The 27665-nt window shown below is 36.9% G+C and overlaps 1 protein-coding gene across 1 annotated transcript in view; it reads right to left on the reverse strand.

The window, feature by feature from the left end:
- The window catches only part of COL25A1 (collagen type XXV alpha 1 chain), a 433173-nt gene that overhangs the window by 88279 nt on the left and 317229 nt on the right, over positions 1 to 27665 (reverse strand). The window contains exons 11-12 of the mRNA XM_033106318.1: positions 12946 to 12972; positions 10900 to 10944 (exon numbers count right to left, since the gene is read on the reverse strand). Of these exons, the coding sequence (XP_032962209.1) occupies positions 10900 to 10944; positions 12946 to 12972 (72 nt within the window). The remainder of the gene's footprint in view (positions 1 to 10899; positions 10945 to 12945; positions 12973 to 27665) is intronic.

Raw genomic sequence — 27665 nt, forward strand, 5'->3', positions numbered from 1 at the left:
AATTTTTTAGTAAAGTATATCCCAAAGATTACGTGGGGCAGTCATATTAAAAATTATGATTGTTTATCTGAAATTTAAATTTAATTGGGCATTCTATATTTCATATGATGACTCAGTTTCCCTCCCCCATCCCATCATCACCACTAGAATATAAACATTGTCTATTTTGTTCACTATTCTTTCCATCGGGCCTAGAAACTGTTCCTTACACATAATATAGTTCAGGACACATACGTTGGAGGAATGAGTGACTATAGGAGAAGCAAACACATTAATCACGTGAAGATATGAAGCCCTGATAGCCATTTCTCCACTGGGAAACTAGAAAAGACCTATAACCATGGTGGCAAGAGATGGCTCTTTGTCTCAGCTCCAGCAGGACCCAGGAAAAAGATGGGAGAGATGTGAACCCAGTGGGACCCCTCCAAGTCATGAAGCTCCATCTGGAATAGGAAGACTGAAGAACAGAGGAAGAGAATGGGGTCAGAGTGAAGGGTGGGAGTGAGTGTGCGGAGGAGTCCCATGAAGGACAGAATGCCAGGAATGAGCTTTCCAGGAAAAGCCCTGAGCCCCTCCAGGACTCTGGCAGTGGAAACGTGGTGGCCTAGAAGGACTAACGGCTCCCACAATTCTGCCTGTGGGTACAGAGACTGGGCCATTAGAAATACTTCCATATATTCGGTTATCTACCCTCTTCCATCTGCTCCTTCCCCTCACCCCATATGCCTCAGGCGAAGGGTGAGAAACAGCTGGGGCAATGCTGGTTATATAAATTATCATGTTATCTAAAGTCCCCAAAAGACCAAACGTACCCACATGTCATCATTTACCTCATGAACTAACGCTAACATCTGCTTTTCCCTAAGCAGAAGTACTCACAAAATAGAGAAATATTTTCGTTGAAAGGATCCAAGCCAGTCATTCTTAACAGATGAAGAAACACATTCAGAGAAGGGAAGTAACTTCTCCAGAGGTAAATAGATGCAAACAAGCAGATGTGAGATTAGAACCTAGGTCTTCTGACTCCCCACCCTGTATTACTTCTATTTGAACAACTTGTGTCAGGGAAAAAAAAAAAATCATTCATTTTTGTTACGCTTATCTCTTTAATTTTAGCATAAAATAGGGACTTGTTTTGAACTTCCCTATTTTAGGAAGCCTCCAGTCTAGTGCCATGTTCTCCACGGCTGGTCCTGGCATGTAGAGCAAATTGCGTGAGCCTCTGTGGGGCTCAGCTTTTCTTCTATGCAGTCAGTGTGCGGGAGTATATTGAATATTTGCTTTCCCCTAGCTCTAAAGGATTAAGATTTAGTTTTATTATTTGCTGCTGTCATTGGACTAAAGATGTCACTGGTGGCTCTTTATTCCTCAGACATCTGATTAAACTTGGCTGAAGTCCCAGTTTCACAGGTTATGAAAGTCAAGGCCTGCTCTCCGGGTCCCTCTGCTCAAGGTCCTGCATCTCTGTTTTGCCCCAGACCCATTCAGATGGGTCAGCAGTTCTTCACCAGTTGCTTCAAGAACCCCACTTTCCCTGGGCCTTTTGTGAGTTCAGGATTGAATACTTGGTGTTTGGGAAGCTGTCACATCACAGAGCATGTTGTTTTTCTCCATCTCCCTGGCTTCTCCTTTCTCCCCTTCCCATCTCACCTTCCCAGACCATCCTGGAAATTCAGCATCACTCTCTCTTATGTGAAGTGATTTGATAATTCTGAAAAAGCTTCTCTGAGCATACCCAATCCCTAATTGTTTTTCTGCGTCTTTCCTGGAGGCAGAGGAGGCTTTGTAACACGGAGAGAGTAAAAAAACCAGAAAACCCTTAGCCTGGGCAGTTAGGTTTTTGTTATGCCTCAGAGCTCTGCCATCCCTGTAGGGAACTTTGTCTTGTTTCTCTAATCAGCAAACTCCCTCCCTAAAATTAGAGTCTCTTTGTCCACACTGGTAATATGAACACTCATGAGTAGAAAAGTAGACAGGTCTACCATTTCAGATAATATACTGAAATGAGTCTTAAACTGATTAAAATCATAACTACAGTGAACCCAGTAATCAAGCCTTCATTATCCTTTTTTAAAGAAAGGACAAATGTCTAAAAATGTAAAATAAGAAAACATGATTAGTTGTATCATTAATATTATGGTATGGACTATTTCAGAAATAAGTCTGCTGGTTAGCACTTTTTATTTTAGTTTTCTATACTGTGACTGTAGAGAAAAATGTACAAAATATAACTTGAACAAAGAAGTTCAAATGCAAAGAGAGAGCTAAGAATTTAGGGGGGTCACAGAAAGTGGCTAAGTTGAGTTTATTTGGGTGAAATGTATACAAATGAGAAGAATTTCTGCCTTGAGCATACCCCTAAAATTTGAAGGTCTGGGCAGGAGTCCACATGGATGACTCCTACCCACCCTATGAGGCTAATGTCCTCCCTTCTCTTCCCAGACCCAGCTCTACTGTTCTCCAGGCAGAGCCTTGGGGGTTGTGTGTAAATGCCCCAACCTGCAAGCTCTTTCCACAGATCCCCAGCGATATCTGCTCCAAAGCCACCCACAAGTTAAGGGGTGTACACTCTACCTGTGTAGCTCCCCCCTTGGAGATATGGACCTAGGGACAAAGCCAACCCAGGCACTGGAAACAGACTCAGGACAGTTGAGGAGGAATTCTTGCTTTCTGGGTACATGGCATGTGATCTAGAAGTAGGGAGACTGGGCTTTGAGTAGGCATGTCTCCTTGGCCTTGTGGACTCCTCACCCCATGGGAAGGGTCACACCACCAGAGGGACAGGGGCGCTAGATGAGGAACACCACTTGCCTGGGTCTAAGGGAAAAACTCTCCAATACCTCCTTTTTAAATAGCATATGAAAGATGCAAAAGTGAGCAAAAACCAGCCAGAGAGCATGATGCCACAGAGGGGTACTCTTTTCTGCATACAAAAAACATTGTTCTCTGTGTGTACTCTTATGGGGGAAAAAAGGATTAAGAACAAAGGCCAGTGTTAGGAAAACAACATGTCAAAATGAGTGAAGGGAGTTACGTGAAGTGGGAGAATTTGCTAGGACTGGGAGAAGCCTCCTACAGCACAGTGAGTGGGTTCAGCTCCCTGTGCGACACGAATGTCTTCTAAATTAGACAATTAGTGTTTATTGCAACTTTCCGTGCGACTGAGGCTCCTAGAAAACAAATTACAGTGGCAGTAAATAATCAGCATCTCACCTTCCCCTAGCAAGGGACTGAGGGAGAGGCTGTGGGCTATGTGTGTCCAATCACAAAGAGACGCAAAAGTTTTTTGGTTGTTTGGGGAAAGACACGCACTCACTCTCTGTAGGTAGATAGGAAAGAATGAAGCCCCAGGACTGACTGGCAGCCTCTGAACAACCATGAGAGCAGGACCTGGGATGAAGGCAGCAACGGGGAGACAGGGTGCCTTCTTAGTGATTAGGCTTAGCTACCGAGCAAGGTCAAGCTGAAGCCTACATTAGTGCTGCACTTCCAAGTTACACGACCTTTATTTTAAAAACTGGTTCTGGTACGTATTCTATGACTTGCAACATAATGTGACCTTGATAATACCGATGGTGCCAAAAAAATGTGTACAAGTGGACACTTTGGGCAACGTTGCTCAAGCAGTAGTTCACCGTAATCAGAAGTGTCTGGACGCTGAGCATCTCTTGTAATTGCAGAAGTCAAACGTGACTTGTATTCATCTTTTGTTATCGGTATATATTATTACAATTTTAATACAGTTTTTTCCTTTCTTAAAATGTGTATACATTTTTTTTGGCACCCTCTGTATATCCATTTTAAGTTTAAAAACCCAGCGAATTCCTTCTTTCCTAAAGTATAGTTCTTAATAACAAATCTATATATAGCTTAAATGATTGATAAATGATTCTTTTCTCCTGGGAAGACAATGTGCCTAATTATTAGTGGAAATGTTAAATGATTATGTCCAACTAGAAAATTTCTAAAGATCAGTAGAAAGAGATAACAGTTCTTACTAACATTCACTTATACACCTAAGAGGTTTCTGAGTCAGGAAGTTATTAATGTGTTACGTAATAATCCATTTGAATAAACAGTTACATTTATTACTTCCTTTACTTTTTCTGATTAAACTTTGAGTAAATATTATAATCCTTATTTGGCAAATGAAGAAACTAAGGCTCACAGAAGGTAAGTAACTTATCTAAGGTCATACAAATACTGAAGAGCAGAGCTGAGACATTCTGAATTTAAAATCCTCACTCTTAAGTCTGGGGGCAGACCTCCTGGCTTTGCAGCTGAGCTCTACAACAAATATCTGGGTGATGCTGGGCAAAGTATTTGTCCTTCCTGTGCCTCAGTTTCTCATTAATAAAATTGAGATAATACTATACTCACCTCCTAGCATTGCTATGAGGAATAAGTGAGCTAAGCTAGTAAGTACTTGAATAAGTGTTAGTAATTAGGATATAATGCACTCTTCTATTCTCTGCATCAGACAGAGAAGACAGAGAAGAGTACCCCGGAAGAAATTTAATTCCTCGTAAGTTAATCCTGATTGATAGAAGCTGTTTCACAGTTGGATAAGGGATACTATCCCCTTGGCAATGTAGTCTAGTACCAAAGAGATGGAATTGGGTGGATGCTAACCTCTTACAATGGTTACAACAAATTATTTCATTGCAGCTTGATTTTTAATACAAGCTTCAAAATCAAGAGTATCATTGAGAGGTCAGATCTAATGATATACAAACAGGCTTTGTGGGTTATACTGACTTAATATGTTAGTGGTCAGAAACTTAGAGAAAAGATAGTCTATGATGAAAAAAGGTAGTCCATGACACCCCTATTGTGGGTGACAATATGGTATCTTAGAATTCTAAGACCAAGCTTGTCTGTAATTGAATTTGGAAGTACTGCAACTCAGTGATAGCTACTCTTCCCTTTGCCAAATGCTGTGCATCTTTTAAGTCTCCCCTGAGGTCACTTTTTCAGGAAAACATTCCTTGCCCCTGTGATCCAGGCCAGGCTGCCCTGGGCTTCTCCACCACAGTACTTAACAGCTTTGTACTTCAGCAGATTTTTAGTGTAAATGTTCATTGAATGTTCCCATCCCCAATCAGGCTGGAAATTCCATGAGGGCAGAGACAGCTTTTATGTCAGTGCTCTGATGGTGCCTGGTACTTAGTAGTTAGGGCTGAATGGATGCTTGAAGAAATCAATAAGTGAATCAATGGACACACTTAAGGGAAGTTTAAAAAAAAAAAAGCTTTTGAAAATTATGTACACAATTTAATCAGTTCTAGTAAATCAGTATTTTCTAGTAAATTAGTAATATATATAGTGTCTTTTGAATTAAAATGGAAAATAAATGGACTTGAAAATCCATTCAGACAGAGTTGCTTTGTTGTTTCTTTGTTTTGTGACAGCCAGTGAGCAGCTTCTTTTCTTCTCATCCACCTCACCCCATCTGTCCCACTCGGCAACTTTTTATCCTCCCCCCCCAATATTTTGATTTAGTAGAATGATAACTGGTATCAAATTTGATAGTAACACTCCTAAATAACGTTCAGGGGGACCATGGTTTTTAAAAAAAACACTTACTGTCGCTGCTTTATTTCAAGCCAGCATTAAATTATCTCTTTCAACTAACTTTTTATTCCTCTCTAAAGGAACTTAAATCACATAAAGAATAGAAATATTGTTTGTGCCACTTAAGTAAAATTGAGTGAAATGTCTCTTTAAAAGTAAGCTTATTATAAAAATGCTTCAGAATGTATGAATCACACTCAGGGATGAGGGGTTTGACAATATGAATATCCTGTAACAGATAAAAATGATGTTTCTTTAAAAAGAAAGAACACATTCTATTATACATAGTTACTAGAGGAAAAACAGTCATGTATTCTTCATATTCTAAAGTACACAACTGCTAACATTAAAAGATAGAAATATTAATAAAAATGAATTAATTCTCAACTTTAACATGCAAAAGGGCTAAATTGCTGTAAAGTACTTTTCCTGAACTATTACTTATTCTGGAATCAGAAATTAATCACTTCATTTACTCTAAACATCTTCACTTAAAATAAACTCTGAAATAAAATAGTCATAAATGTGTTGGGTAATAGATCACAGAGTAAATTCCACTACTGGAAAATTTTAAGCTAACTAACTAGAAAACATACAGCACTATAACATATTCAAATCCTTCAGGAATTTAATTCAAACTGTTCAATGATAGAGGTAAGGTAGCAAAAAAAAAATGTATTTAGTGGTTACAGTAAGTAAATCAAGAATAAAAAATATTGAGTTCATTGCATAGCCCACACTGTATAGACTTGAATAAACAGCTTGACCTTTGGAAGCCTGAGAGCTTAAATTTATCTTCTCTCTAAATATACTTACAATAAAAATGTCATTAGAAGTATGCTGTGAGCATGAATGTCAGTGAAGAACTGTGAGACCCATGGATAAGAGATGAAAAGGAACTCTAAATACCGTAACTATAAACTAATTAAAATTTAATGTGACTTAAAAATCACACAGCTATCTATCTTGGGATGGATTCATAGATGATGCACTAATAGCAATTTTTTATTTATATTATATTTTGAAGTTTTAAAAATAAAGTCTAGAAAACACTTGAAAAATACATGAAACAAGATCATCTGATATTTATCTTTTGCTTTGGAAATGATTCCTATGACGCTGTGGCCTCAGAACAATTCCAGCTTGCTTAGACAAAATACTTTGTTTATAATCCTGAAACCCTAACGTTATTTTCATAGTGCCAAGGACGTGTACTAAGAGATGCACAAATCAGATTTCTAATATAGCCTATATCTCTCCCCAGACCTCCTCTGCTATGGTATTTACATAGCACTGGGAATTGCCTGCTAATCAAATAAATTGTCATTATGATGATTTATTCTTATGGATGCCAATTAATGTGAAAATGTAGAAAGAGTAGAAAAGGACAGGGTTCTAATAATACTGATTAAAGATTGAAATTTAGTAGTTACATACATATATACATACATATATATACCACAAAATTATTTTTAAAAGCCCAACTTCTCCAGTATATCTGAGAAGTAGGATTTAATTGACAAATATTGAGATATATATCTGTGTGTGTGTGCGTGTGTGTGTGTATGAGAGAGAGAGAGACAGGAGAGAGAGAGACAGGAGAGAGAGAGAGAGAGAGAGAGAGAGAGAGAGAGAGAGAGAGAGAGAAGACATCATGGAGCACAAATAAAATATTGATTATACCTTTACCAACAAGATCTATTCATAAGAATCACAAAATTTTTTGTGTACCATTAGCAGGGGGAGAAGAGAGCAGCTTTTCATGTTTTTATGTAAGACACCATGAAATCTGCCCTAACCTTCAGCTGTTAGAAAGAAATCCAAATTATGGAAATGACAGGTTTCAGAACTGGGAACAGAGGATGTTCCAAGTTGGTGGAATTGGAAATGTGATACAGGTGATTTTTTTGTCGGCGCACAGTATCACTTAGGGCCTTAGAGATAAATCAGTGCAGCACCCTCTCTCATGTTCCAAATGAAGCCGCTTGACCCAGAGAGGAAAAGGGCCTTTCAAAGGCCGCATGAGAGGTGGAAGAGCACAGCGTGTCCGGACCCCAGGACAGGCTCCCACACTACCCCATGCTGGTGGCTGGGCTTTCAGATAACTAGACGAGACGTGTCTTTCTCTTTCCCTTATCTATAGTCCCTGCATCCCAACTAACGACCTGGTATGCAGCATGTGGGGTCGGGGGGAGCCAAGGGACAGAGAACTAGTTTATATGTATATTTTGTACATTACATTTGTGTGTAATTTTGCATATTCATTTTCTCTGTATCATGAAGTCAATTGGCTTCTGCTCCCCCCTTGAGAGTAAGCCTAAGGTTTATTTGCTGATACTCTTAAAGTGTGAGAATACTGCTAAGATACTTGATAACATTTACTGAGTACCTATTACATTACAGTCACTTGAGAGGCGTTATCTAGTTAATCGTGCAAGGTCTGTGTGTGTGGTTTACACTCGAGCCTTAGAAATGTTCAGTAACTTGCCCAGTCGAGGAGAGAGGCTGGAAACCTTCTCTCTCTCAGTGCAGAGTCCATCCCTCATCCAACACAGCCTCCCACTTTTCACAGAAAGGTGCTTAGTAGCCCGTCGTAGATCATGATGCAAGGAGCAAGGTTGGAGTTTAACGCCATGTTACTGCTTATATCAGTCTTTTTTCCTAATATGATCTGAAGAACTGGAAGACCATTACAAAAATAAGAAATACTCAGATTAGCAATCAAGGTGACCAAAATTTAAAGGACAGGAGTAAAAAAATGGAAAGTAAAAAACAAACAAACAAAAAAGTTACCACCAAGTTCAGTAGCCAAAGCCAATCACCAATTTTCTTAATTTGAATGGATGGAAAATGTTCCGGTGGAAAACAAAATATTTCCTAGTTTTCTTTCTTTTTTATAGGAGAAAAATCGTTTTATTTTATGGTTATTTGCCATATTTTTCTGATGGCTTAAAAAGCATATCCTTCCTTAACCATTGTCTGAAAACTATTTTCTAAACATTAAAAGTATGTCTTTGGAAAAAGTAAAATTGTAATGTGGAAAAGATGTTTTCTCAAGACAGTTTAAGGACATTGAGGTGCTTTAAAAAATTATGTCATTGTAAGCTCTCTTCTTAAGAGAAGCAAATTCTAGAGATCCAAGACTTATTTCATATTTTCTAAGTATAGAACTATTACTCTATTTAGAACTTTGTTTTTACTGTGTAAATGACCTGCTGTTTCAGTGAAGGGGACTCTTTTTTGCACTTTATTTTCCTAAAGATGATACACCAAATATTACAAATGTCACATAATGACTAGGATTAACAGAAATTCCACACACAAAATTTTAAGTTAAGTTCTATGGAGTAGGAAAAACAAATTTAAACTATATTTTGCCGATACCATTATAAAAGTGTAAAATCATTTAGCTTCCCTAGGTCTTATAGAAAACACTTTAAAAGCCAGAAAGATGTATAGCAAGACATAAAACTACAATATTAACTGTCTATGTAGTTGAAATATAATTTAAACTTGGTAACTAGGACAAGAAAATGTCACATTCCTTTCTCTTGCTAAGGAAATTGCGTATTTCCTTTGCAAAAACAAAGAATATGCAGTCTTCATAAGCATACATGTGAAAATTTTAAAGTTGTTTTGTTTCAGGTTAAAGACTTCTATAAATTTTCGTGATTGTCTCAAAGTTGAAAAAAGGAAAGAAACGAAGAAGAAAAAGGAAAACATCAACCTTAGGTATACAAGTCTTGTTTTTCACCAATATTAGAAACAATGCTTATGCTATATACGTATTTTGTCCTTTCTAAATATTATCCTGAGTTATGTAATTTTCAAATCCATCTTCTAATGAATACACTTTCACGTTTTTGCTTATGTCTTCCTCCATGCTCTGCAATTTCTAAACAGAAGTTAATCTCTACCAGGATTTGTGAAACAAATGGATATGCATTTTACTAAAAGGAAACCAGCTGTGGAATGGGCAGTTCACTTCTGGTGACTGTGCACTGTTTGGTTGGTGGACTAAAAGATACCGTGAGTCTTGGCTGATAACATTAATTTCACTTGGGAATTGAGGAATTCTGGAAACAGAGAGCCTCTTTGAAAACAGCAATCAATGAAATTTCCAGAATTTCACTGAAATGAAATGAAGGAAACCGTTTAGTATTAATAGTAACATCAAACACTGTCATAGGGTTTTCCCATAACCCTATTAGGTAGGAATTGCTATTCTCTCCCTTTTTCCAGATGAGAAAACTGAGACCAGAGAATTCATAGATTTTGCCAAAATTCACGGTCTCTAAGAGGCAGACTCATGCTCGTAAGCCACTCAGTAGGCTTTAAATTGTGATTATTGGTGTCTTATTAGAGAAGAAAAGATGGACAAGATGGAGAAGGTCATGAGGGGGTTTATTCTGTCTGTAAGGGTTGGGCTCCTTATAATTTCAGAATTCAATGCATGGATTTAAAATCCTCTGGGAAGACCAGCTGATGGATCACAGGATTTCACAGAGCCAGGCCAAAACCTATGAGGGAGACAGGAAAGTCCCTAGCTCAGCTTCCTGGCTCCTAGTACACTGGCCTAGCTAGTGGCTTTATTAGCTGCCATCACGGCTTTCCTGGTCTCTGTAGAGGTTCCAGATTCAAGAGCCAGTCAGTGTGTTGGGGAGCACAAAATACCAGACCTACCTGTGGATAAAGCTAGGTGTTTTTTCCAACTAGTAAGTATGTTGCCAGGATAAAAGTACCCATGTACATAGATATATCTATGTAGACCTGTGAGAGTTTCTTTTTTTTTCTCATTTTATTTCCCCCCCTTATTATTAACAGTACAATAAAAGTGTGCTACCAGAGCTTGGGAAGTCTACTTAATTCTCAATTTTGCTTTACATTAAAAAGAACTTGCTTCTGGATTCAGAAGATTCCAATAGATTCCCTCTGTAAGATTAACTTTTGTTAATGAAAGAAATAATATATATTGCTTTTGGTATGACAAGAATGAACTAGAATGCATTTTGTTTATCACAATTTATGTTAAACAAAGTATTTTCTGGACTCCATACATATTTATAAGAAAGATATAGTTGTATTTCATATAACTTATCAAAATAAAATGGAAAATTTTCTGAGTTTCTGACTGTTTAATGCATCTTTAAAATTTAAACTACTTTGATCATTTGCACCATAATTTCCCTATATTTCAAAAGTATACGTAGAGGTTTAATAAGCACATAACTTATTACTAACATTACAGGACTGGAATAATTTTCGAATTATAATCATCTCCAAATGATCAAAAATCTATAGAATAACATATTCTGTAGAACTCACCTTTTGCCCGTTTATCCCTGGAATTCCAGGTGCTCCAACAGAACCCTATGGGGACACATCATTAAATTAAATTGATATCACAAATATTTCAATTCTAAATTTATACTGTATTAGTTATGTCAGTCATAACTCTACCTTACTCAATCATATCTGGGAGGCTATATTTTTCAGTTCTTATCTACTGTGTTTAAACATACCATAATGTAAGCAGATTCATCAAGCTTTCCCAGAAACTATGGAGTTAAATTTAGCCATGTTTCTAATTATCCACTTAACTGTAATATGATTTTTAAAGAAAGTCACATCATAAATTGAGATCCGTGGCTATCACAAGGCCACATGGCTCTAAATTTGAGTTCTTTTAGGAAATAAATAGGCTTAGTTCCACCTGGAAAAAGCTTAGCAGTAGCAGTAACTCTTGTATTTCATGAGTTTAAATACCATAAAGCAAAAAGTAATTGAAATAATAACCACTTGTTCAACAATTAGTCAAATAAGGGATCTGTGTTGTAAACTCAAATTCGTTGTATTTGCAGCATTCCCCCCCGGACTTTCAGGGAATACATTTAGGACACATGAGTATGAACATGGCTTGCAAAGCAGACTAGAAAAGTTGTTACAAATGTTAAGTATTCACTAGAAACAACATGACTTCTGTACACTAAATATTAAAGTGCACATGCATGCCGGGGTGAATGCCAGTGGTTGGACAGAGGTGGGGTGAACTGAGAATAAGAGCTAATTGTTACCGGAGGAAAATCTATGACATTTACCTGATTACAGTAACATTAGCAAATGTTTTCAAATAGCGATGTTATTTCCCTCCAGACACCTCCCTTTTATGCTCTGGAGAAACCATTTTTTTTTTTTAAAGACAATGTGCTTATTCTTTGCTTAGCACTAGAAAATAGCTTTTTCTTAGTAGATGTATAATATTAGATTTCTTAACAATAATGAGCTAAAGTTTTAAAAATACTCATTATATATCTAAAACTGCTCTGATAAATAGAGTCTATTAAAAGATAGACATTACATACAAAACAAATAGAGATGGCAAGTTCCTTGGTGCTTTCCATGATTGTATTGAGTACATCATTAAAGGACTTCCCAAAGCCTGAGGCAGTAATTTTATCCTGGTTGCATGTGGATTAGGGTAGCTTTACAATTTCACACCAAGCTTAATAGAGACATTATTGCAGAGGACAAAGTGTTCCTATACACAAATTGTCTCACAACTTGTTGGCTTTTACTTGGTTTGGAGGATTATGTTTCAACAGATGCCACATGCCCAATGCTTAAGGATAAAAAGTCTCCATCTTTGATGGATTCCAAAGATAAAGATAATCACTTTTCCACCTGTTGTCATACAATTGTTTTATTTAGTTTTCTGCAGGTTAAATATCCTTTTTTTCCCTCCCCTTGCAGGGTGGGAGGTGTAAAGAGGAATGAGGACTTAGTTATATTTTTTTGGCAAAGGGCCATTTGCCTGTTATTGCTGTTTATTACTGCAGTACTGATTAATTTTAGAAGTTTTAGACCCTTTCCAGCAGAATATAATGGTCAATTCTGATGACTGTGGATAACGTTGAAATGACAGTCAGGAAGTCACTTTGTAGGTTACCTCAGCAAAAGAAAACACTAGTGGGCCATTCCAATACAGTCACCAAGGAACAAGTACATCCTTTGTTTGGTCATTTGGCAATCAAATATTAGAGCAAGGCTTCGCATTCAATTTTCAATGTCCTATGAAACTTCACATTCAAAGTTTTGCTGTGTTTTACCAGTATTTGAATTAAAAATTCAATAACCCACAAGTTTGGCAGACAGCTTTAAAGAAGTCTGCTCTGGATTTACTGGATTTTCTGTAATGGAGTTGATTAGAAAGCTAACGGTTCATGCTATATGATTATATTTTTTAGAAAGCAGACTGCACAAACCAGAGGGTTTCAGCATAGTTTACAGTGGCTAATGTCATTCACTTCTCACGCTTAGCCATTAGGCAACAGGAGCATAATTACTTTCACAGTATCATTTATTATACTCTACCTTTTGTCCTGGAGGCCCCAGGGGACCCTAAAAAAAAATTCAATTAACATAATACTGTAACCATTTAAACTTAAATGACCAATTAAAACTGTGCTATGCTATAAGGTTCTCTTAGCCGTGATGAAATATGCTCATGTTTTTACATCAAGGAAAATGAAAAATTTCATTTGGAAGTACACAAGAAATCTTTTCTTCTCTTGTGTTCTCTTTGAAGAACATTAAGCATATGCAGTAAGATTCTGATTTTTTTTCCTTTAAAAAAGAAATAATCTTTGTTATCCCAGCGCATCTGTTTCTTCAAATACCAGCAAATCTATCACACCAGTCTCATTTAAGAAGATTGAGATGTTGCTGCTAGAAAAAGTTAAAATGTAGTGCAGTTCCCTTCCCCAGTGAATGAACACCTTATATGACTTCTGCATCTTCAAAACTTTACTCAGCAGATTTGTAAAGGAAATAATTGAACAGCATTACAAATGAACGTATTTTATTCTATTCTTCCTCTTATGAAATGTGGCCAACTGATCGGCACAAACATTTGTTTACAAACTAGGGGATGACACAGTGAGTTGTGGCATCTAGTGTGTACCACAAAAGGGAACAAAAGATGTGGTCAGCTGTTGCATAAACTATAATATTAAGGGGTGGAGTGAGGGAGGAAGAAATATAATATTTAGGAAGATGAATGGAAATATTTACATATAAAATGGAAATGTGGCAGTTCTGAGATTTAGCAAGTTTTCAATCACAAAGTCAGTGTTGGGGTTCAGTTGGCTTTATTTAGAACAAGGCATGGCTTTGGGACAGTGGAGAAGAGCACAAAGAAATACAGTTACAATTCTAACTATTCATGTCTATTTTTTAAAATAAAAACTGTAAGCATTTTCTTCCAATTTTTAAAAAAGTAATTTTAATTTTAGTATACTTTAACAACGTTATAGATACGCTATCATTTTATATAAAAAGCTCTTTATTCCATTACACTTAACTAATGGGTAGCTTATTTTCAATGAGTGACAGATATTTCAGTTGATCAGCATCTTACATTCATACTCTGAAACATTAAATAGAGCACTAGAGTGGTCACTAGAGGAAAAACTGATCATGCATAATTTTTTTTATTAAAAATACACAATGTTTAGGAACATTCAAAGAATCTGCTCCTCCTAAATTATTTTGTAATCCTCACAAGACTAATAATCTCCTATAATTTCCTCAGCTTTAGATTATTGAAGGTACACTGTACACTATCATGTATATATATGTTCCTTTTAGATTATTCAACCAACCAACTTCTTAATGAGTTTGCTATCTGACATATCTGTGTGGTCAGACATTCTCCCCACCCTGCGCACTCCTTCTATTTAAAATTCTCTCTGTTTTAGATTTTGCACAGCAAATAGAGACTATCAGGTGTAAATTCCCTCAACATCATGTCTCTCATCAATTCAAACCCATTGGACCTCCCTCCTGTGTCAGAGGAAGAAGAGACTCCTATGCAAGGCGAACGCACTGTGTAGACTCTGGAATCCATCCTTGCCTCCGCCCTCTGGGATTTGAGAAAATCAATTATCCCCGCATCCGTATCAGAGCCTCCTGCTTTCCACTAGTTCCTTCCCCTTAGCACATAAACATGTTTAATCATTTCCTCACTTGGGTAAATTGTTTGGGAAGGGAATGTTAGTGCTAAGTAAAGGCAGAATTTGGAAGCTGTAGTGAGTAGTGATAGGAGATCTGAGAGTGAAGAAAGGACTTGGGTTTTATCACTGTCTGTGATTCCATTTTTCCAAGCGTCTCCAGAGTATTTCACTTCTTAAAATGTTGATGTTAGAAAGGAAATCATATAACAAAAAGTACATTAATTCAATGTTTAGACTGAGAATGTATATGTTCAATTAAAAAAGGTTTGTTTCCTATTATAAACCAAACTTTGCCACTTGAAACAATATTGTTCACTAAAATTGGATACTTCATTACACTAATGTATAACCCTAGAAGGGAATACTTTATACAAAAATAAGTGCAAATGTTAAATCAAGCGATTTTAACTAAGACTAACATATTTGGTATTTTCTAATTTGGTCTCTGTTGCATGATCACATTAGATCAGAGATTTAGAAAGACTACTTATAACTCTGAAATCCATAAAATTATATTAATTGAATATTTTAGGACTATGTAATGCAAGTCACAGGATTGCTAAAATGAAAATAAATATGTTTTTCTTCACTTTAGGAAACTACTACTATTTTTACTAAACTCAAAAAATAAAAGCAGTGTCTAGGATACAACATCTATTTTGAATTGTGAATACATGTCTTGTGGATTATTCACAGCTATTTGCTGAGGATATATTCTCAACTACCCAAAATGTGCACATTCTCCTTTGATCTCACTGGCAGGAAAAATGATAGCAAGCCAAGGAGAGTGTCATCCGTTACTAGGAGGGGACTGCGAATAAAGCAGAGTTGAATATAAGGCACAGACATACATTTGAGTAAGTATAGACCTGTGCACACGCACACATAGACGTCAAACAGTTATTTTACCGATAAAGACTTTGCTTTTATGTATATGCTTTGATTATCCTTAGATTAATAACACCATTTTATATTTATGATATTGTAGTCATAAAATTTGAACTTACAAATGAAAGTTTCACCACTCAAAAATTGATTTTGAAGTTAGGGTATATTGCTACCAGTAGATTAAGATTTCTACATTTGAGTAGTTTTCTGGTTTCTAGTACAAATATAAATATATAAAGTATGGACAAATGCCATAGAACCATTCATTAACTTATCTATCTAACCTTTTATGTTATTTATATTTTCAGCCTGCTTCAAAAATCCTTATGATAATGACTTGGATAAAGAATGTCATAAGTTCATTACTTACTAGTCTAACTAGTGCTTCTTATGATTCCTAAAATTAAAGTCACTTTTTTGTGTGTTCTAAGATTTCTAAAATAATTACATTACTGTTATCCCCATGACTTAATAAGTTTGGATCAAACAGTTTTCCAAGCCAAAGAGTCAATCTTTTTAGTCCATTTTTATTAATCAGTGAGTTGTTCCTTTCTTAGATATTTTCTTGGCAGGCGCCTTTATATTTCCATATACTTTGTATACAACCAAGTAGACGGGAATAATCTCGTCTCTTTCACTTTTCAAAAATAATTTCTTTATATATGTCTCAAGATTATACACTGTGTAACATATAGAACCTCAACATATTAAGCTATTTTCTTTAAATGTAACCCATGTTAAGTGTTAAAATATAATTTGAACTTTAAAATAAGCTCCTTTCAATATGGGTTCTGGGTATTGTAAAATATATAATCGTTTTTCATTGAAAGATTTTGTATAATGGACATATCTTTATTCAAACGATAAGTCACTGAAAACTTCTAAGTGTGAAGCAACAATATCACTTGTCTGCAAATGAACTTTTACACCAAAGTTTTCATGATCTTTCAGAAGAGGCCATGGAGAGCTATGCAGTTAAAACTTATAAATGAGTAAGAAATTTACATTGTGCACATGATTTTCTTTCCTATATCCCCCACCCCTGCTAGATTCCATTTCTAAAGATTATGTAAAATGTTGTGTAGAATATGGTGAGCAAGTAAGTTAAAGAAATGTGATAGTGCCCATTTAGTGATTGTCTTTGCCAAAAGTATGTTAATCAGGCCTGAGAGGATCCTTTTCTCCTTCTGTACCAAGTCCAACAGATATTTACTCAAGAATATCTCTCTGGTCCAGCCTCTTGTTCACCTGCATTGTTTTGCTCTTGTTCAAACCTGCTTCTCACTCACTAGCTGATGTGACATCCACCTACGGTCCACTCTGCTCTCAGTCTCCTTCCGTCCTTTCTGCTCAGTGCTGCCTGAGTGAGGTTTGTAAAAGGCTAATGGGTTCATATCTTTCCTCTGCTGAAAAATCCTTCAGTGGCTTTCCATAGCTTTCGAGAGAAGTCCAAGCTTTTGCAATAGCAGTTCACCACGTAAGTCATGCTTTCGTATCTCTACACCTCTGGCTGTTGGTTTCTATAATGGGCTTTTTTCTCTCTGGTCCTCTCTCTTCCACCTATTCCATAATTCAGAGCTCAGTATCCCCACCCTGAGCTCTGAGTTATGGGGTTATGTCCCCTTCTTTTGTGCTTCCAAGCACCCCTATGAGAGCACTTCTTTCATAGATGTTACCAACAGTATGTAATTGTCTGATTACTTCTTTCTTCACTCTAAATGTCTTTTGTCACACACAGTAGTTGGCATGTAGTACTTGCTCAGTGAACCCTTTTGAGTTCATTCATTAATTCATCCATTTGATAGTTTTCGAATGCCCATTGAGTGTCAGGCAATGTTGTAGGCACCGGGGATACAGCAGTGAACTAACTAAAGAAAAATGCATGCCCCCCTGGACTTCATATTCTAGTGACTAGAGAAAGACAGTAAACAAATAAGCAAGTGAAATATAAAGTTGTATGGGGTGGTAAGTGTTAAAGCAAACAGGAGGATTGGGAAAAGGAGGTGTAGATGCAGTAGTCTTTAAATTGGGGGAGGGGGTGGTCAGTGAAGGCCTCAGTGATAAAGAGACTACTGGATGGAGCTGTGAAAGAGGTCAGGCAGGGAGCCAGGCATACAGAGGGAGAAGGGTGCCCTAGCTGTGGGAACAGCAAGGTCAAAGGCCAAGAGGTGGGCACATGCTAAGTGTGTTCAAAGAACAACAGGGAGGCCGTAGGTAGGAGCAAAAGATGGGGACATGGGTAAGGAAGGGAGAACATATTTGTATGGCCTTGTGGGTGATGACAAGGACAATGGTATTTACTTTGAATGTCATAAACATCATAAAAATGAAGGCATGAATGCATGCACAAAGTAAATCAAGCTTTTTCTTATACCTTAGACAAAATAGTGTCTCCAGACAGGAATGTCAAGAGTTTTCACCCTGTGTTCACCAGAGTCTTTCTAACACTGTGGCCTTTGCTAACAGCCGGTAGATCACCTCTAAGCGCAAGAGTGAATGGAGGATTTCAGTTCGTGGCTTCCATACTCAAACAGCAAAGCCGAAACCATCTTAGTTCCACGATCTCATTAACACCCAGAGTGTTGTGGGTGCGGATGTAGGTGTAAGGTCTCTAATGTACTTCAGAAAGCCATCGTGCAAACAGAAGGTAGAAGCATCCACCAAAGTGAAGCTTCAAAGTCCGTGGTTAAGAAAAGGATGTTTCTATAACCATCATGCACTTACTGTACTTTCCAGTTCATAAACATTTTTTTTAAATTTTAATTTGAAAAATCCTTTGCTTGTAGGTGATGGAATGGGAAGAATTAATGAATTTTTCTGACACTATCGATGTTAGCACGAATTTGATTGAGGTATTAATTATTTAAACAGGATGCAGAGTTTCTAAATGATGTGCTTTAGGATGCCTCTTGGGAGGTGTTTGAAGGCCAGTGCTGGTTGTCTGCTATTAGGAAATGATGTTGTGTGTGAGCAGGGGGCGGACACAGTTCCTGTTCTGTCCCTGATGGCTGACAGTGAAAGCTGAAGCTCTGAAAGCTGCTGGCCATTTCTAGATACAAGAATATACAACCAGCTTCTGTAATAAAAAACACAGGGAACCAGAAAGAGGTGGTCCACCTGTGAAGGGAAGGATAAAAGCCTCAAACGATTGAGCCATTTAAAAGTATTTCCTTTTCGAGTTAAGATATTTTCCATGATTTAATATAATAAAATGAAGAAAATACTTTTAAAAATCTGGTTCCGTAGGGAAGAATGATAACACGTATAATCTAACTTATAGAGTCATAAAATATTAGTATCAGACTCTCTCAAGGGTTTGATGCAGCAGACTTTAATTATACCTTTTTGAAAGATATTAATCTGGTCAAATGCATCACAAGATCAGAAAATCTATAAACTTGGTTTATAAAGAGTAAGAGGAAATTTGAAATAAATAATGGAAATTTGTCCTGAACAAGATTCACTTAAGATGTACTTCTATAAAATTCCATGTTCTACTTGGATGTTTGATGAGGGAAGGTCAAGAAACATAAACCCTAGCCACAATTATATGTATGTCTGGAGTATAATTCAAGCGATATTTTACAAGATTCAGATTTCATAGCTTAAGTGTGTGGAAGTGCCAAACTAGAAACTACTGGGAAATGTTTAGAATATAAGAGAGTGTGCTGAAATGTTTTCAGTGTAAAAGCCAATGAATGATTTAGTTGAACTGGGTATGAAGGAACGCAGCATAAACAAGAAAAGAGCGGGATGGTGCTGACATGGGAGAGCCTCATCTCTTGTTTTGAGTCTTTCATGGACTCTGTCTTCCATCCCACTTAATCATTTGTATTTTCTCAAGCAGCCTCCTATTGGCCTTCATGTGAAGTTCTTAATCATTCTTCTAGGTTTAGCGGTCATAATTCACTTCCTTTGTGAGCCTTTCCCAATGCACCCAGACAGAGTTTGTTTTTATCCTCGGTGCTTCTCGAGCACATTTTAACTGTCTGTATTTTAACATATTTACATATTTATAAAATATACTCGGCTGGGCAGCAAATTCCTCAGGCCATATATTTTACATCCTCAGCACTTAGGTCAGTGCGTAGCAAAAAAATAATTACTGACTCAACTGAAACAATGCATTAACGAACATAAAAAATATTAAATTCCATTTATCAGATTTCCTCCATTATTTTACTGCTCAAACTATCATGCCTACCTCACTGGAAAAATTTACCAGTTTGGAGGCAGTTGTTTCTGTGTAAGGATCTGGCATTTTTGTTTCAACAATAGCACTCCATAATTTCTATTATTTGAAGAAGTTCCTCTAAAACAGGTCTCATTTAGGTCTTGTCAATGAGATGGCACGTCATTACATTAATTCATAAATATTTGATGAAAAACACTTTTAAATGGAGTAATTATTTTTTAAAATAAATTATTTCTGACTTTTCTACTTTATGTGCTGATTGTTTTGGGGAAATATTAAACCAGGATGACTCATTTACTGGTATTTCTCAAAATCGTGAAGCTGTGACCTCTGTAAGGGAGGTCTCTTAAAGCTCAGGAAATTAAAGAATACATTTTTCTCACTACGTGACAAAACTAGGACCCAAGACTAAATGTTTAGCATTAACTATCACCAGCAGATTAAAGACAGATCTAGGTATTTGAGAATCCAGGTTCTGATTAGGTTCCAAAACAGAGACTATCACCTCTCACCATATATCCAGGGCTGAAATTAGCTCACTCCATCCCTTCTAAATATTGAATAAATTGTTTCTCATTGTTAAACCCAAGATGGAAATGACCCGGAAAGAAAGAAAAAATTAACAGGCTTCCTCTGCCCTCAGTGATTAAGCATACTTCCCCAGTGTACCATAAAGGAAACAAATTTATGGTTCACGAAGGCCTATCACCCTACACTACACTCAGTAAAAAGTATTTTTAGTCAGTTATAAGTGCTTTTCCGATTTTAAATCAACAATGCTGAGAAACACTAGCTGCTGAAATTTAAATATCCCATGATCCGCGGAAGGAGGACTTAAATTTAGGGGTATAATATATATTCGTTTACTAGTGAGATCTGTTTTCTATCTAGATCAGCACTGTCCAACAGAACTTTCCGGAATGATGAAATGGTCAAGATTGCTCTATCCAGTACAGTAGCCATTAAACACATGTGGCTACTGAAATGCGGTTAGTGCAATTATTGGGAACTGGATTTTAAATTTTATTTAACCTAATTTAAATTTAAATAGCCACATGTGGCTAGTGGCTACTGAATTGGAAAGCACAGATCTGGCAGAACTAGACTGTAAAATGCATAGACTGCAATCAGGTGAACTGGACTCTAGTTCTGCCACTGACTACTTTGTACCTTTGTCAAATAATTTATTCACTCTGATAATGTTTCTTTATCTGCAAAGTGAGAAACTCGACCATTCCTAAGATTTCTTCTGTCTGTTACACTATAAAAATAGCCCCATGGTGACTAGAAATTGATATAATACTACTGTCCTCATGAAAATCAGTCTTTTAGCTACACCATGCACATTCATGAACACAATAATCTGTAATCCAAATAATCTGTAATATTTGAGTGAATATAAGAAGATTCTGGAGAAATAGCAGTTTTATAGTATTCTGTTGGCTTTACCCTTCCTAATCCTACTCCTGGAGTGCAATGATACTGCTTGGGAGAAATATATAACTCTGATTCCTTTGTATCAATACCTGATTTACCGGTTCACTGATTCATATCATTTAGTCTCTCAGTTTATTGAATACACTCAGTACCAAGCACAGTTATTATATGATGTGATAAATGCTATGAAGGAGAAGACAGCTTCTAACCTAGTTTGGGGGAGTGTGAATGTGTGTGTGTGAGTGAGTGTGTGTGTGTGTGTGTGTGTGTGTGTGTGTGTGTGTGTGAAGTTTTCCCAAAGAAGGTGCCCAAAGCAGACATGGGGACTCTGTACTGCCCTTCGCCCTGGGCTGTCACTTTAGAGTGCTCTTTTCTGGTTCATTCCTCCTCACTTGGTGGTTGACCCCTGACCTTAGGCTTTGGGTAGGAAGAACCCTGGAGCACACTTCAAAGGCTGTGAGTTCCCTCTTTCTCAGGTCTGTACTTCCACAGGTGAACTGCACTACTGGTGTGCACAATAATAAACTGAAGGAGGGGGCAAAGAAGTGGGGATTTTGAGGTGTGTGCGTGGAGTTTGATCCTGTGAGCACCCCAGAATGTCTACATGTGAGAGCTAGAGTCTCATCAAATGGAGGGATGGAGAGAGGTGTGGGAGAGAAAGGGAGCAGGCCGGGGCCAGGGGTGGGGCTGTGTTATAGGTGTCCTCATCCAGCATCACCGCCACATTCTGGCTTGGATCTCCAAGGAGAGCAACAATTCTGTACGTGAACTTTCCAAGTCATTATGGAACTATATCCATGAAGGTTAGAGGACAGAACATACTTACTAGTTTATTAGTTTGGTTTATACCTTTCCAATATTTAGACATATTGTGCAAGGGTTTCCATTTATACTCTTGCCCTAATATTTGTACATTTGCCTCTAATCTGCAGATGTAAGGCACAGGCCTTACACGGACCCAACTTTATTTTGAAGTTTTTTCTTAATCTAATGATAAGGTGTGAGGATTTGGTAAAAGAGATTAATTATAATTTCATTAATACCCTCATATAAGAGTAACATATTTTGCATCAGTTTAGCTACAGTAGGTTAGATTCTCAAGTTAAAAGAAATGATAACTAGAGAAGTTGATTATAGGCTTTGAAGGAGAAATTTTTTTTTTTAAAACATAATATACGACTGTTGTTCACTGTATCTAATTATTTATAGAATGTATAGGTGTACATATATAACATAGATAAATGACTATTAATACGTGTCTTCTGCATTAATAATGACAACATAGTAGGATGACAGGACTTCAGAGCTGGAAGTGGACTCAGGTATCACTTAGTCTCACCATTTTTATAGAGGAGAAATTTAAGGCACAGATATCTTAATTCGTTCGTTATGATAGACTCTATTAGACCTTTAACCGGAACTGTGCAAGCTATTAAAACTAGAGCTGATCCACAGTCCAGGAGTTAAGAAAAACAAAATGAGATAGAGAAGAATATAGACAGTCATCTCTTCAGCCTTTTAGACTATCTTTTCATGTTCATGTTACTTGACTGTGTTCTTAAATCACTATGGAAAATGTTTCCCCAAAAGTGGACTTTTTGTTTCTAGGAGACCAAACCTACTTTAAAGCAAAGTTAAATGTTCCCGTCTATTACCATGCCAAAGGGAGCTTTAGACACCTCTATACAAGTCCAGCATACAGGAATTCACCCAGAGTGAGTTCCCTGCAGCCGGGCACCCGGATGGGGCAGTGGGATAGCACCAGAAGGAGAAGGCATTATTTGTCTACTTTCTCTCTGCCCATTTGGAAAACCAAGCATTATAGGCCCTGGACAAAAGTACCAAGGAGATGGGAAGGGCTCCGTTGGTGTGGCATTTACATGCACTTCATGGACAATCAGATTCAGTGAGGATAATAAAGCATTAGAACGGTGCTAAGCCATCCCAGCAGGCAGTGTGTACAACTAAAGTACACATACTTTTACCAAACAAGATTTTAATGTGAAGATCTAGTCTAATAACTAAATAGGCTAAGATGATTGGGTCGTTTTTATTATTTGTGATTTGAAGGTTTGAGGCTTTGCTTTCTCTGCCAGATGAAAATCAGGAAGAGAAGCATGCCTGCTGTTGTCTCTGATGTCTGCCAGACTGCTGATCAAGAGAGCTGACAGAGCAAGGACAATTAAGTAAAATGATGAGTCTTCTCAGATCTGAGGGATAGAAATGCATTATAACTGAGTGTATTGAAAGGAAATCTTCATATATTGGTTATTTCAATTTTATTTTAAATGAAGCAGAAGCACTTATTTATGCTTATGTTATTAACCTACTAAAAAGCATCATATGTGTTCACTCGATCCAAATGTATTAAATGTGTTTACAGGCAAAATTAAAATAAACTGAAAATATCTGTGGTCTCTTTGACACAGTCCAAACTTCACTTTAAGGCACAATAACAGCAAAATTTTTCTGGGTTTTAAACTCTCAGACAACATCAGGCCCAATGAATGACATTTTAAATACTCCTATAATTCAGAACGTATATACGAGTTTGCATATAATAGGAGGGAGAGAGAGGAATGAAGAGCAAGTTTCAGAGTAGGGAAAGTAATTTGGTTTTTGAAACCCTGGATTAGACACATTTCGTATCAAAAAATAATTTCCGGGAAACTGGGACTAGTTGTGTGTGTGTGTGTGTGTGTGTGTGTGTACTATCTATCTTTTATGCTTTTGAGAACTATTACATTTATCAAAAAAATAAATAGTGAGAATACCAAAAGGAAGACACCTTCAAAAATACTATTTTAACAAGGATTTAAATACCTGAAGAACTGAAAAATAAAGATCACTCATGCTAGGGTTCAGAACTTTAGCACTTCCAACTGTGGTCAGTCCTTGCTTTGATGTTCGGGCCAGGTTTTATGAGCTAGAACAGTTCTCTTTTTATGTAGATGGAGTCCAATTTATTTTAGCTCAAGATTCTGTCTTTTAAAACCTCACCCTGAACTTCTTAGAAAACCCAAAGGTCATATTTACAGAATAGATGCACAGCAAGATTAAATACATGTGGAACTGTTTGAGCAGCATGTCTTCATTCTATCAGAGATGCTGTTAGTCTTCTGATGGTTACTTTTGCAATATAAAATACATATCCTGGATTAGAAAAACGAATTCCCCACCTGACACACTCATAAACAGTTTTTTAAGGGCTAATTTTAGATTGTTTCTAGTTTTTTTTTTTCATTTCATCAACAGGGACATTTTAAATTTTGAAGAATTCTCCAGTGACTCTCAAGACCGTCATGTACGCAAACACTCCTCCCTACACAAACCAACAAATGTGGGGGCTTTTGGAAAGATGTGTTATGAAAAGTGTTACGAAAAATTGATAATGTAAGATGATGTGATGTATAGAAGAAGGCTAAAAACAATGACAAACAGCACAAAAGGAGTAAGTTGCACTATCATTGCAGTATCCGACACACTGTAACTTCATGGCTGTGACCACTATGTTCTGGGCCCTTACATTTCACAGTGTGGTCTTTCCGTATGCCAAGTTGTGCCACCAGAGTTTTGTTTTAACTACAGTACTTCTCATTTATGAACTCTTTGTAGTTCATAAAGCATTTTTGTATTATTATGACTTCACTTGCTTCTCACCATAACCCAGAGAGATAGGTAAAATAGGAATTTGCCCACATACTATAGAACAGGAAAAAGGATCTCCAACTATAGTCATATTATACCCCTAAGTAGTTCTGACGCCAGAACTACTTGTAGTATAATATAGTTTTCTCCCTACCAGACTTTGAATCAACAAACACACACACACACACACACACACACACACACGATTTAAAAGAAAAGAGAAACTTTCTAAGGAAATCTTTCTCCTCATGAAAACTGCTATTATATTTCCAGTCTCCTCTTCTCTCTTTGAGATTGGTTAATATATACAGGTGCTATTTAACTTAACAAACACAAACAGTGGTTTTTAAAAATGATAGCTTTTTAAATCATAGAAATCTTTCACTTTAAGCAAATATAAGATATAAAAATTCAGTTTGCTGGGAAGAAGAATTAGGGGATTATATTACTTTTTTACAAAAAGACTCTGAATTGGATTGCTTTAAATAGCAAAATTCCCCAGCATATTTAAGATATGTTGATTTATGAAAATCTGATTCATACAGAACTTTACAGGAATACATCTGTTATATAAATCCACGCTCACCTGTAATTTACTCTAGAGGGAACAATTGAGTGATAATAATAATAACATACTCATATAGTTCTTCGTTACATATTTTAAAGTGCTTCCCCTAATTTATTGCATGTCTTTGGCAACCTTATAAGGAGGCAGAGAGGGTATTATTATCCTTTCTTTACAGATGAGAAAGTGAGAGGTTAAGTGACTTGCCCAAGGTCAGACAGACTATTCATTCATTCACTGCTGTTTGAGTGATGGAGTTTTAACGGGGTAGTCAAGGAAGTAAGATTCTTCCTCCTAATTTTTTTTTAAGCAGCTGTGAAGGCTATTAAAACAGAGGTGGATGATCTCACAAATATAATGCTGAACGAAAGAAGCCAGACACAAAAGTGTACATACTGTATGAGTCTATTAATGTAAAATTCAAATGCAGGTGAAATTAATCCATGGTGGCAGAAGGAAGAATAGGGGTAAACTTTGATAAGAGGGGGTGGTGACTGGAGGCTAGGGGGGGCTAGGAGGGTTTGCTGAGATATGATAATATTCTATTTCCTGACCTAGCTTTTGGTTGCATAGTTACGTCACTGTGAAACTTCACTGAGATGTAGACTTATGATTTGTCTACTTTTCTTTATATATATTATAGAAGTTTTCTTTTAAAAAAGGATTTTACATTTTAAAAAAACAGTACAATGCACATTAGAAGATCACTATATTACACTTTGAACTTAATTTGTGATTTCAATTAAGTTTCTTAGCTGTATTTTTAAAATGAGAGTATGAACTAAATCTGAAGAGTTTAAAGACAGAAGAAAAAGTTTATAGGAAAAATAGCCAGGATCATCTTCACCTCAAAAGTTGCTATAAGAAATGGAAAATTGGAGCACATTAAGATAATAGCATAATTCATTTAAGACTAGGTACAACATTTGTATTTAATGATATTAAGCTAGGAACTGTAGGGAAATGGAATTAAGTTGTTATTCACACAGTATACTCTAGAGAGAATATATGAATTTAAGGGAGATAAGATTGCGGTTTAAAAAATATCCATTTGTGTTTTAGCACTGTGTACATTAGGGTGCTGCAATGGGCATCAGGGTAGAACACCAACGGTAATAAAAACTGGAGCTGGATGTAAATATGTGGGAACAAACAAGAGCTCCTAAGGGCCCCAAGTAGCCTTCAATGTAAGAATGTCTGGGAGGAATATGTTTTGCCCATTATCCAGGATAGAAATCACAGGTGCATTCAATTGCCTAAAGCAATTTCAAAATTTATACTGTAGTTTTCCAAGAATCCTTCGCCCCCTGTGACCCTATAACCCTGACAGCTAATGCTGCTCTTGTATGCAAAGCTACCACTGATGACAGATGTTTCGTTTAATTTTTACATATGGTCTTTTTTGTTATTGTTGTTTCATTTTATTCTCTTTAAAAAGAATCCACTACAGTATCCCACCCCCCAAACCCCCCATTATCTATTGGTATTACCAAATACCTATCTTGGTATTATAGGTCAGGAAGAGAGAATTGCCAGGCGAAGGGTCAAATTTGGTCCTAGGGTGCTTTCACTTCACCAGTAATGTTTCAAAGGCAGCTATACTATAGCTATGATTACAACTTGGTGAGTTTCGCCCCAGGAGGGCTGTAGAAGGCATCCTGTGAAGGAAGAAGACTTTGACCTTCAACCCAGCCACACATTTGTTTTAATTCCTAACCAACTGTCGTGTTCCTGTGCATCAGTTTCACTAGGATTTAGCTATTTTTTAAAACATAAATATTTTACCCTGAACACCTGCACGCTGCATGTCACATATTATGTGGAATAGACATGATCAAGCGTATGTGATCCCTGCATCCAGGATGAGTACGAAACGGAGCTGTCCTGTGGAATTAGGGTTATTAGAGTGTCACCTTGTGTTTCCCAATATTGCTCATGTCATGAAATAGATCAAAAAGGCAGCTCTGGTGACAGGGAAGAGACACAGCGAGAGGCCAGGGTGAAGGGTCTGTACTCTTCAGGGCTCAGTAAGCTGCCCCCACTTCTCTAACTGGCAAAACATAAACAATCAGGAGAAACTGGGACCTGCCTGTCTATGAGCAAGTCCATGTGGAATCATTTCATGACCTTTTTTAATGACAGAGATCAAGTGGGCACAACTGTTTCTCTCTGGGTAGAACCCTTCCACAAAAGAAAAACTCCTTGAATCACTGTGGAAGCTTTCCTATACTAATTCACAGTTACTCACACCTGATGTCCTTGAAAACATTTTATTTAAGCAAATGAGCATATTCCTGAATTTAATCTCCCTTGTAGCAGAGCTACATAAAGAAAATTCTCTCCTGTG

The sequence above is a fragment of the Rhinolophus ferrumequinum genome, chromosome 5 (genome assembly GCF_004115265.2).
Source record: "Rhinolophus ferrumequinum isolate MPI-CBG mRhiFer1 chromosome 5, mRhiFer1_v1.p, whole genome shotgun sequence".
Classification (NCBI taxonomy): domain Eukaryota; kingdom Metazoa; phylum Chordata; class Mammalia; order Chiroptera; family Rhinolophidae; genus Rhinolophus; species Rhinolophus ferrumequinum.